This window comes from Macrobrachium rosenbergii, chromosome 12 (assembly GCF_040412425.1).
Source record: "Macrobrachium rosenbergii isolate ZJJX-2024 chromosome 12, ASM4041242v1, whole genome shotgun sequence".
NCBI lineage: Eukaryota > Metazoa > Arthropoda > Malacostraca > Decapoda > Palaemonidae > Macrobrachium > Macrobrachium rosenbergii.
This window is the reverse complement of record NC_089752.1, coordinates 112995457-113007956: the sequence shown is the minus strand read 5'-3', so window position 1 is coordinate 113007956 and position 12500 is coordinate 112995457. Positions and strand designations below refer to the sequence as shown.

The 12500-nt window shown below is 39.9% G+C and overlaps 2 protein-coding genes across 3 annotated transcripts in view; one reads left to right on the top strand and one right to left on the bottom strand.

The window, feature by feature from the left end:
• The window catches only part of LOC136843898 (high affinity copper uptake protein 1-like), a 220073-nt gene that overhangs the window by 55263 nt on the left and 152310 nt on the right, over positions 1-12500 (top strand). The gene's annotated exons all lie outside the window — the stretch shown is intronic.
• LOC136843897 (mucin-22-like) overlaps positions 7217-12500 on the bottom strand; it is a 100897-nt gene continuing 95613 nt past the window's right edge. The window contains exons 8-12 of one of the 2 annotated variants that reach the window (XM_067112780.1): positions 12107-12500; positions 11086-11309; positions 9387-9498; positions 8810-9086; positions 7217-8137 (exon numbers count right to left, since the gene is read on the bottom strand). The exon at positions 12107-12500 is cut by the window's right edge and continues 188 nt beyond it. In XM_067112780.1, coding sequence (XP_066968881.1) covers positions 7995-8137; positions 8810-9086; positions 9387-9498; positions 11086-11309; positions 12107-12500 — 1150 coding nt within the window. In that variant the 3' untranslated portion in view covers positions 7217-7994. The remainder of the gene's footprint in view (positions 8138-8809; positions 9087-9386; positions 9499-11085; positions 11310-12106) is intronic. The other variant, XM_067112781.1, reaches the window with a different exon arrangement.

The window sequence follows — 12500 nt, the reverse complement described above, 5'->3', positions numbered from 1 at the left end:
CAGTATATATGTTTGTATGTTTGTGTATATATATATATATATGTGTGTTGTGCATAAACCTTTGTACAAAATTCCAATTCTTACATTTCTTACACCCTCGTAACCAAGTGTCACGAGTACAAAATATTCGTGTAAAATGAAGTTCTTAATTCTATTAGACGCTTGGTGGTAACCACTGGCCCTGGACACTTGACACGGATATTCTGGTTCAAGCGTCCGGTTACCATCTGTCACCAAACAGGACATGCGGAAGTTTGTAAAAGCCGTGGAAGTTTGTGTGTGTGTGTGTGTGTGTGTGTGTGGTTGTAAGGGTAAAAGGTGGAGACGGAAAGTAGGTATGGGCAGAAGGGCATACATGAATGTATGGGTATAGGTGATGCCCGGATTATCGAGAACGGAAATCGAGTCACGAGGGTTTCTGTGTGGGGAAAGGAATGCAATAGAGACGTGAATGTACATAATAAACGAGAGAGAGAGAGAGAGAGAGAGAGAGAGAGAGAGAGAGAGAGAGAGAGAGAGAGAGAGAGAGAGAGCAAAACTGATAATACTCAAAACGGAAAAATAAATGTTCGGGAACTTAATGAAGAACAGTTGGTTCAAAATCGTATTGATCTCTCTAATACAAAGTCCGCATTGCTTTCGTGGTATAATATACGTAGATTAGTTTTGCCTTACATTTCAAACTAATAATAATAATAATAATAATAATAATAATAATAATAATAATAATAATAATAATAATATTAGACCCTCTTCCCATTCAGTTTATACAGAGTTTTTAGAAAAAATAGAGAAAACTCTACATAAACTGAATGCAACTGACGGACCAATCACTTTCAATAAGTATCATCATGACATTTGAGACGCGAAGAATCCTTTTAATTCAATCTGTCACTCAGGGCTGACAGACAGTGTCGACTTGAGGTCATCCAGATAACATCTCCTCGCGACCCCAAACGAGGGTGGAAATGTTAATCACTTCTGCGAGGAACGCCTAATAAAAAGGACTCCTCCTCCTCCTGCGTGGGACGGCATTGTCCTTGGTAGCCAAGAGGACAGAAGGGTCCTGTTTTCATTTCAGATAGAGGGGGACATATGGATGCGTGACGCCATTGGGGGAAAAAGGAGATACTATTATCTACTCTTCTCCATTTTTGTTCCTTTTGTTATTTGTCAGTGATGGACTCTTAATGAATTTCGAAGTGAGTGTAAAGATCGCTTCAAGCGTTCAAGATTGGGTGCTTATGGCTATAACTTTTGAGCGATGTGGATGCAGGTGCATAGTTGATCTTGTGAGCCATTAAGCATAGTACATAATTATTAGCATTATCTACTGGTGAACAAAGTTTGTATATAATTATATAATTAATGCAAAACCATCTCGAGCTCATAGAGGCTAGAAAGTGAAGAAATTATTATTATTATTATTATTATTATTATTATTATTATTATTATTATTATTATTATTATTATTATTATTATTATTCAGAAGATGAACCCTATTCATGTGGAACAAGCCCACCAAAGGGGGCACTGACTTGAAATTCATGCTTCCAAAGATTATGGACCTTGTTAAAAAATAGACCTCTTCTTGGAGTGTTTATATATATATATATATATATATATATATATATATATATATATATATATATATATATATATATATGTATGTATGTATGTATGTATGTATAACTGAATCACAAAAATATGGAACATGATGAATATAAATAAAGACAAAATTCATAAAGGAAAAGAGAAACAGTGGAGTACTTCAAGGCCTTTCGACTTCTTGTCCTTTACGTAGCAGACCGCTAGGTAAAGGACAAGAAGTCGAAAGGCCTTGCAGTACTCCACTGTTTCTCTTTCCTTCGTGGATTTTGTCTATATATATGTATGCATATATATTTATATACTGTTTCAGTTGGCAGGAGGTGGCTTTAGAGCAAAAAACATAGCAACGGTCACTGCCACATTCATACTTTAAATATTGAATCAAGGATGATTTCCCTGAGCGGGAAACTTCCATAACATTAGGAGCTTTATGTACATATCCATCTAGAATGAACTTTCAATGTAAAACAGCATTTTATCCCCACAACAAAAAAGTTTCGAAAATAACCTGAGCATCAGATAGGACAATATTAAATATTTGAAGCGCTTTCTTAGTCTAATAGCAAATTGTAGGTCATAAAGATGAATGTGTAGTGAATAATGGTTATCATAGGTGTGTTTAGCTGTCTGTTTCACTCCCGCAGTCATCTCTTGCCGAAGTCACATTGATTTAATGTTTTAGTTTGACAAAACCAAAGGATTCGCCTCAGAAAAGACTGATGTGGGTTCTTGTTAACAGACACCGTAGGGGGCTAGTGCCGTCAGTGCACCTCTCGCCGTGCACCGTAGGCATCACTTAAGGTTCCTTGCAGCATTCTTTCGACCCCTAGCTGCAACCCGTTTCATTCCTTTTACTGTACCTCCGTTAATATTCTCCTTCATTCATCTTACTTTCCACCCTCTCCTGACAATTTTTTCATAGAGCAACTGCCAAAGATTTTCCTCCTGTTGCACCTTTCAAACCTTTTACTGTCAATTTCCCTTTCAGCGCTGAATGACCTCATAGGTCCCAGTGCTGGGCCTTTGGGCTAAATTTCATAGTCCATCCCATTCTTGTTAACGGACGCAAAGAACACTCGTCTACAGGCAGACATACGGAGGGGAATTGAGATCATGAGGCAGTTATAAATTCCCCTTGAAGTAAAAAAAAGTATAGCTTAGTTTAACCAGACCACTGAGCTGATTAACAGCTCTCCTAAGGCTGGCCCGAAGGATTAGACTTATTTTACGTAACTTGATTTGATTTGATTTGCGAAATTTAGGCTGTCAGACCAAACACTGGGTCACTTTAGGTCATTCAGCGCTTGAGACAGTGAGAAGTTAGAGTGGTTGGACAGCTAGATTAAAAGGGATCCACAAAATAAAGCAGATGAATTACAGGGATCTAAAGGTGGACGTGGGGGAAAATACCACGGTTGCACTAAAAAGCAACAGTTAGAGAGGTTGGACAGGAAAACTGAAGAAAGAAGGAAATGGAGGTGCTGTAAAACAAAAGACAAAAAAGTGGGTGCAGCTAAGGGCCGAAGGGTCGCTGCAGACACCCTTTAGTAATGCTTACAGTGTACCGCGCGAGGTGCGCTGAAGGCTACTTGGGCCCTTGCAATGATGCATAGGAAATATCGGACGCTATCAAATGATGCAAACATAAAAATAAAATGTATAACCTAAAGAAATAAATACCTTATTTACTTTGTACTATTCTCCGTAGGGGGTAGTGCAGTCGGTTCGCCTCACGTGGTAAACTGTAGGCAATACAAAAGGCTGTCTGCAGCGTCCCTGCGGCCTCTAGCTGGTCCCACTTATAGTCTTTTATTTCACCTCCATTCCAGCTTCCTTTCCTAAATTTTGCTATCCAACTACTCTAACTCCCTCTTTTCACGGTCGAGGATGTCCAAGTGCTTGGCTTTTTTAGCTGAATTTTCATAATCAGCCAATCAATCAATCAGTTTTGTAGGATTATTCGTATATAAGAGAGGGGAGGTGGTAAATGAATTTACTGAGCAAAATTCAATAGGTAGATGGAAGGGGAGATATGGAGGACTGAATAACCTTCCTTCCTGGTATATTTTTCGTGTAATTTTTATATAACTTTTTTCATTGCATTCCTAAGTAATCTGAAATTCAAAATGCAAACATTATGGATAAACAAAAGACCAAACCTAGTACAAATTTTATTAGATTGTTTAAATACTCTATACATCTGGTGTTTGAAATCAGAACGCCAATCTAAATATTCTAGAATCGTTAACTGTCAACACTTAGTAAAATAATATTTTGGAATTTTACATATTCGTCCGTAGTTTTCTGTGTGTGTGTGTTTTTTTTTTATCCGTTCCTTGGATAAACCCTTCCCTAGAATTTCGTTCACTTTGTAAGTGCTCTGACATCAAGGTCATCCTTTGAACCTGTCTAGCGGCTTTGTACACTTTTCACATAAACTGGATTTGTCACGAAGCTTTGAAACAATTCGGGACCCTCCCCCGTCATCTCTCTTTATAAAGGAAATCCTTTCTTCATATAAAATGAACACCATGAAATTCATTTAACAAAACGTACAGCCTCCATGCATACTGACAACGAAAGCCAAATTCATGATCATGAAAATGAATCCTAGCTTTTTCCGTGCTCAGTGGAAGTCATCAATTCTCATTTTGGAAATTTGTGAATGAGAAAAAAACCACGGGGTTAAATAGGAGGATGCTATCCAACACTGAAAGTCCTCAAAAATTAAGAGCTGATTCTGACGTAAAGAGAATCTTCGCAAGAACTTGATTTGTCGGGAGCAAATTTTCGTTTCAAAAACGAAAATCGATAACAGCGAAAAGTATGAGTCTTGATTCCCTGAACTTTCAATATTTTATCCTCAGGCTGTTATATTGAAATGTGTGTGCGTGGGTGAGAGAGAGAGAGAGAGAGAGAGAGAGAGAGAGAGAGAGAGAGAGAGAGAGAGAGAGAGAGAGACTTAATTCGTTAACATACCAAGAAAAAATATAAAGAAAAATCAGATTGATTCTCTAAACTTTCAAGATTCTATCCTCAGGCTGTTATATTGAAATGAGAGAGAGAGAGAGAGAGAGAGAGAGAGAGACACTTAATTCGTTAACATACTGAGAAAAAATGTAAAGAAAAATTAGATTGATTCCCTGAACTTTCAAGATTTTATCCTCAGGCTGTTATATTGAAATGTGTGTGTGTGTGTGTGTGAGAGAGAGAGAGAGAGAGAGAGAGAGAGAGAGAGAGAGAGAGAGAAACTTAATTCGTTAACATACCGAGAAAAAATATAAAGAAAAATTAGATTGGGAGATTGACAAATAATTGACAAGATGTCAGCAATCAGTTATAATCCTTAAGTCTGCTGACATCGAGGTCGTTTCTTATGTAACTGTAATTGTCTCGGGAATGTAACTTACAGAAGAAAATTTCAGTGACGGAGCACCAATGCACACGAATACAACCATGTCTTGAGCACAGAGACAGGTATTGAAAGTTGGTCCAGAATTATAAGTTACAAATACAAGGATTAGACCCCCATAAGTAGTATCTGAAATACACTTGTATAACAAAAAGCCTTGTTGGCAAGTGTCTCCTTGACTGAATGAAGGCCGAATTTGAAAATAAAACATTTGAAATATTATTCAACGAAATGAATGTCACTTAATAGGTGAGGTGACAATCAGAATCTAAAAGCAGACGAGTCAAGTGATATAGTTTACAAGCGGGTAGATCTCTCTGAATCTTAAAACATTTTAACGTACTTCAAAAAATATTCCCTTACCGTTCACAAACTATCAATGCGAATTTTTAACCTACGTCTCAGACATACTTGGACACGTACGAAACACGTCTCTAGTCATTCATAATGGACTTCGTACTACACTTACAAAAATCAAATAAATGGAAATTACGGCATGCGTTTATGAGAAAAATCACGGCTACGTGAAATATGGTAGACTTAGTCGGGACCTGACATTCTGAAGAAAGAAGCATTTTGGAAGTCCGTTGGCAGTTGAAAGTTGGTCTGTTAGTGGTCTATTACTTTAAGAACACTTCTAGAAAGTGCTTGCAATATTTTCTTCTCTGTTAATTCATCGGGAGAGTCTTTTCCACTTTTAGAAGTAAACACAAAACACTGGCACAGATTCCGAGGGTGCTCACACTGGAACCCCGTGGCGGGGTAGTGTCGTCAGTGCATCTCATGCGGTGCACTGTTGGCATAACTTAAGGTTCTTTGCAACGTTCCTTCGGCCCCTAGCTGCAACCCCTTTCATTCCTTTTACTGTACCTCTGTTCATATCCTCTTTCTTCCATCTTGCTGTCCACCGTCTCCTGACAGTTGTTTCGTAATGCAACTGCGAGGTTTTCCTCCTGATAAACCTTTAAAATCTTCTTGACTCTCAATTTCCCTTTCAGCGCTGAATGACCTCATAGGTCCCAGTGCCTCCTCAAGAAGACTGCATACATTACACTGGCTTAGAAAATCCTGTGCCTTCCTATCTCGCTTGCTGGCTTTGCTGTGTCAGCGGAAAAAGGATGTAGAAAAATAAAAGTAAGCGGAAGGTCGGTTGCTAAGATTAAGCCGGCCTCTGGATAAGAAGGCTGATGTGGATCTACGGGCGAGGGCCATCCAACAGAGACACTGTGACACCGAAAGAATAACCAGTCTCGCTCAGTATCATCTTCAGCTATTTCACATCATTTAGGGCGCTTCGAATGAGAAATACTAAGGGCTACTCTAACTTCAAAACAATACAAAATCACAAATCATAACCTGGTCCCTTGGAAAACCTATAAGTTGCAAGATAGATCACATCGACTGAATGACATTGCTCTGTACAAACGTCATTCCAAATTAAGCTTGTGTACATACATAAATATAGCAGTGCCGTTATTGCCTGTAGACTGAATAAGAATATCAGCAAGCTATCGCTGAGATTCTATAGAATGAAACAAATTCTACACAGTATTTTGGCACATAAATCGTTAAATGCAATGATTTATGATTCATTCTACGTATTAGGCACATGATATGATAAAAAAAATCTAAGTAATGAAGTAATTATGAAATGTAAGCAAATGATAAATTATCGCTCTGTTCAGAGCAGAAACTTACACAGAGTGGCTTCGTTTCCAAAGATTCAAGAATTTCATTTGATACCATAAGCCTTTTTGGGCAGATTCATGCCATTATCGTTTGCAAAATGGGTGCATCTGATCATTTAGTTCTTAACATATAATCATTTTCGTTTTCGCAATTTACTGGCTTTTTGGTTTTAAAAGAACAGTTAGTTTAGTAAATCAGGCTCAAAATGCGTATTTCAATATATTTCTTTTAAAAGTTAGCGACCTGGATTATCTCTTGAATAAAGATTTAAAGCAGTGGTTTTCAACCTGGGGGGCGTCAGAAATTTCCACGGGGGGTGGGGGGACGCGAGCCCTAGGGAAAAATTAAAAATTCTCTAATTCGTTATTCTCTCAACAAGAGTCGCTAAGAAGCAGTGTCAAGTATCTCAATAATTCATTCCCAAAAGAATAAAAACGCCCCTTCGCTTTCTCTTTTTTTTTTTTTTTAATTTCCCTTTAAATCTGGGAGGGTATTTTACTCATAGATGCAAGGAGGGGGCGGGGGGCGCGCGGTGGAGGGAAGGACCAACTCTTATAGGGGGCGTGGTAATAAAAAGGTTAAGAACCACTGATTTAAAGTTTCCTTATCCTGAATGTGTATACGAAGATCAAAACAGAAAGAAGAATGATTACATATTTTGTAAGTAACATATATCTTTGCGTGGCATGATACAGTATTCTAAAAATATAAGTATGACTTGCTTATTTTTCTGAAGCCTACTATAAAGTTCTACTTCAGTGAATAAGAAAAATATTCAAGAATTTGGTCCTTTCAATTTTGGTGTCTCACCTCAGCGGCGTCCATTTCAACAAATTGGTCCTTATAAAGTCTTTCAGTTCTCGAGGAACTCCTTTAGGTCACAAAACTATCGTGAATTAGGTAAAAAAAAAAGGTCTGAAAAGAAATACACATATCTAAGAACCCTCATTTAAACGTGCTTGTTTCTACAAAGAACAAAATCTTATAAAAATGAATGACACCAAGCACATTTTATTTTGCGAAGCTCGCAATAACTGTTAGTTCAAGATGAAATTATCAGTTCTGCATTCAGAATGTTTTTTTTTGCAAAGTTCAGGCGAAACCTGCGTAAATGTGGCCTTATGCATTTTGTCACTGAGTCACAGACAGGGCTCTACACTCATCCCACAATCTGTAGTGGGCATTTTTCGCCTTTGGGCCCACTATTGGGCAATGTCCGTGGAGCGAATATCCTGAATATCCTTCCATGTTCCTCCGTAGGTCTTGCCGCTTCGAATGGCGCTCAAGCGTTGGACGTGTCTGTGCTGACGCTGCTTTTGAAGCGCTTCAGTTCTTCCTTGATGGCCCGGATGAGTGGCACTGCTGGGTCGGACGCTCTGAGGCCTGTGTCTGGATCTATTGGTTCGCCAGCTCTGCTTTGTACATCTGAGGAAGATCACTCATTATTAGTAAAAGTTTCAAGGTCGTTAATGAGCGTCAGAGGCAAGAGACAGGTAAATTCCTAGACGCTAAACACAAACACACACACAAGTATAATCAGCAACCAAGTCCCTTCTCCACCCACGGGAACCCTGGTGATGCAAGGGAAATGGCTCCTGATCCCCCGCCTCTCCCCCCTCTTAAGATCGTAGTGAGTATTAAATCTATATTAAATTATGATTTTGCATTAATACATTATATTTCTTGCCTAAATGTATATGAGATTTAAACTTTGTTGGAATACATTTTGGCAAGCTTACAGGAGGTTACACCGTTTCTTAGCAAAATGAGCGGCTTTCTAAATATGATAGTATGATATAGCTTAATTCAAGAGAGGGGCATTAACATCTAATTTCCATACCAATGTTTATGAACACTCACCACAAGTCAAGGCATCTGTAAAACATTCTTCCATTATTAATAGTTCTTCAGTTATGCTGAACTCTTGATACTGCAAGGAACATTGCAAAAGATGACCAACGTTTACCCTTGAGCTGATGTTTCTGACCAAATGTCAGTACCGACAGGGTGTGACATTTCCAACAGCCTGGATTGTAAGAACGCCACAGTTCCCTGCCAAAACATCAGCGTCAACAAAGAACTTCGCAAGAGACTTACTAGTGATGCTGGTCGACGGTCTTCTTCCACCAGCTTCTTCTGGACTCGTCGGGGGCATATTAACAGGGGTGATGCTTCTGCCACTTCGTCCACTTCCCGGGCGACACGTGCCCGAGGGGCCACTGCTGGGCCGCCCTGCCCCTGCAGCGACGCTGCTAGGGCGACTGGCTCCTGAAGGAACGCTGCTTGGCCTGCCAAAGCTGGTGCCCGGCCGGCCAGAGTCTCCCCAGGCTGATCTGGGCGACCTGCTTTGGTCCAGTGGGATAACGCCGACAGCCTAAGCAGGAAGTAGATAGAGCCTCTTTTTGTAGTAGAGATATCAATTATATTTTCAGTAATGTCAAACGTAGAGAATATATATTACATACATAAACATCATATACTAAATGTACATAAATTCACTGCATCAAATCCTGAAAAATCAATTTACAAAAATCTGTTCAGGAGAATGTCAAAGCTGCGGTGTGCTGAATCACAGACCAGATCATCTTTGATGCAACTTAGCATTATCTTTGACACTGACAACTTGAGCGTTATCACTGACACTTACAACTTGAGCATCATCTTTGACACTTACAACTTGAGCTTCTTTCCAGCCGGGCACTGACTGAATGGCTGCCGCAGACCAAGGGCGACCTGCAATCGCATCGTCGGGTTCCTCTTGGAATACGCTTGCAGGCCGCGGCCTACTGGACACAAAAAAAGAACATAACTTACAAAATAATTCAGTGAACTTCATTCCAGATAAATAGTTGATGATGATGATGATAATGATAAGAGAAGTGTGGTGGGGATGGGCGAATAGGAGTCTTTATTAAACAGAAATAGAAATAAATAAAAGGCAAATCATCCATTAACAAAACTGAGGTAAATTCGTCTGTAACTCTCCACAAGTCATCCAACAAAGCAATTAATTTTTCTTCACAAAATAAAATCGACGCTTATTGTCGATTTATACATGTTAATGACCTGTCGACAGTAACTGCTCAAGGGTAATTGCAATTTTTGTTCATTTTCCTCACTGGATTACCAAAGAAAGTCGCCTAATGACCTTTTTGACAGTTAATTGCACTTTTCAAAGTGCAATTCCCGTAGGAGGGTAGTGCCGTCAGTGCGCCCCACGCGGTGCACTGTAGGCATCATTTAAGGCTTTTGGCATCTTCCTTTCGGCCCATAGCTGCAACTTCTCTCATTCCTTTTACTGTACCTCCATTTGTATTCTTTATATGACATCTTGCTATTCATCCTGTCTTAACAGTTGTTTCATAGTGCGACTGCGAGGTTTTCCTCCTGTTACACCTTTCAAACCTTCTTACCCTCAACTTCCCTTTCAGCGCTGAATGACCTCAGAGGTCCCAACGCTTGGCTTTGGCCTGAATTCTATATTCCATTCCATTCCATTCCATTCAGAGTTCACTTTTGACTTTCAAAGGCATCCGAGACAAGTAAGAATTCTTTAAGCTGGTTTTCAGAATCCTACGAATTCCGTCAGTTTAAGTGGGGAAAATATATCTATATCATCATGTCTGCTACTCCCTGAATCAGTTGAATTTGTTAGAAATAACATTTTTCAACGGAGAGGTCTTACAAGATTGTATCAAATATTTTGTGTAAACGGCTCAAGTTCTCTTATATTAGCTCCGTAGGGGGCCTAGTGCCGTCAGTGTATCTCACGCGGTGCACTGTAGCCATTACTTAAGGTTTTTTGCAGCGTCCCTTCGGCCCCTAGCTGCAACCCCTTTCATTCCTTTTACTGTACCCCTATTCATATTTTCTTTCTTTCATCTTACTTTCTACCCTCTCCTAACAATTGATTCATAGTGCAGCTGCGAGGTCTTCCTCCTGTTACACCTTTCAAGCTATTTTACTGTCAATTTTCATTGCAGCATTGAATGACCTCATAGGTCCCAGCGCTTGGCCTTTGACGTAAATTCTTTATTGTGCTCTACTCTCTCTCATATAAGAAATGCATCATAAGACTCACGTTAGCCAGAGGTATCACTGATGATATACTGTACGATAAGACTCTGCATCCAGTAGTCTTGCAGAAAAAGGAATGGAACTTTGTATCCACTGAATATTAAATATTATCTTTTTTTTTATCTCATTAACGACAACTTACAGTACTACTACAGCAGCACCCTCGAAAGCATTGCAAATGATGCTCTATGGGAAGTATTACCAATGTTTCTAAAGTAACGTGTGGCATTTCCTCTGTGATAAAAAAAAAGAATAAAGAATATATATATATATAGGTCCGAGGGCCTCTAACATACCTTGGAGGTACAGCAGCAGATTTGGATCGGGTTTTGCGTGACATCGTCGGAGTGGTTAACGGTGTGACCTTATCTCCCGGGCGTTGACCACTCAGTAAGGAGAACGCATCGTCCAGCAGATCGTGGAAGCGACGGCGCAGGCGCCCTACGTTGGGCATGCTGCTCTCCGACATTCCGGAATCTGACAGGTGAGAAGAGGATTCGGAGGGGCGCCTCATTCGATCCTGAAAATCAGGTGTTCACATCAGGTGGACATTTTGGAAACTGTGTTCGTGGTACAACAGAATGATGGTGATAATTGCTGGAAGAAAATTGGCTAACTTTGTGAAGGGAAACGTTTTAAGTATAACAGAAATTTGCACATTTATTTACGAGCAATCAAAGAAATGAAGTACGAATGATAATGGGCAAAGGGGACTGATAAAGGTAATCTAATTATTCCTTCAGTTATGAGTCTTTATGTCATACTTACAATGACAACATAAGATTACTTATTATATCTTCAGTTATAGAGCAATTATGTCATACTTCCAAATACGACAGAAGGGTAACTTAGAGAGAACATCGTTCTCTCAAAAAAATATATAATAATTTTTATGAAAACTGACTCTCATTAAACTAAGTGGATTATTATTGTTCTTTGATACAAAAGTACAAAGGCAAATCCTGTGATGAAAGATACATAATTAACTGATGGATAAATGAAAGTACTGAGGTACATAACTTATGATTTGCTGGCAAAACTTAAGGAAGATATCGTTTCCCATAACAACACAACACTTACATTTCATATTTTTAGATAACAAGGGGTACACAAGATTTTGGACAATTCTTATATATCATTTCTCACTTAGTTTTATCTGCAATCTCCATCTCCTTTGTATCATTATCTCGAGTATATATAGAACTCTCGTAATTTCCCTTATGGTATCATTTCTCACCATCCTGCCATCTCAATCCTAATGAGCAGGCCAGTATCTTATTCTAAATAAATCAGCCGTCCTCATCCCGTTCATCCTACCTCATTAGAAGAAGACGCCACAACCTCGCTCTCAATTCGAGCCTCGACTTCGGCGTCCTTCATCGGGGGGCGTGGAGGAGACCCCCCGTCGCCGATGGGCGGCAGCCCCGCTTCCTCACGGGTGTAATTCCTGGGCGGAATGGGCGGCGCCTCGGGGTCGTAGGAATAAGCGTCGATCTGCGACGGTATCCTACGCTTCCCTCCGTCTACAACACTCTCCAAATTCTTGAGCGGCCTCGGGGGCGGGAGGAATCGCGGCAGGGACGTCCCTGGAATGAAAGGAGGGTCTTGCGATCTCCCGAAGCCTTTGGGAGGGGGCAGGAGGGGCGGCGGCAGGAATATCGACCCCTGGTCCTTGCTGGTGAAAATCTGAGCCCCGTGGAGGATGTTGGCC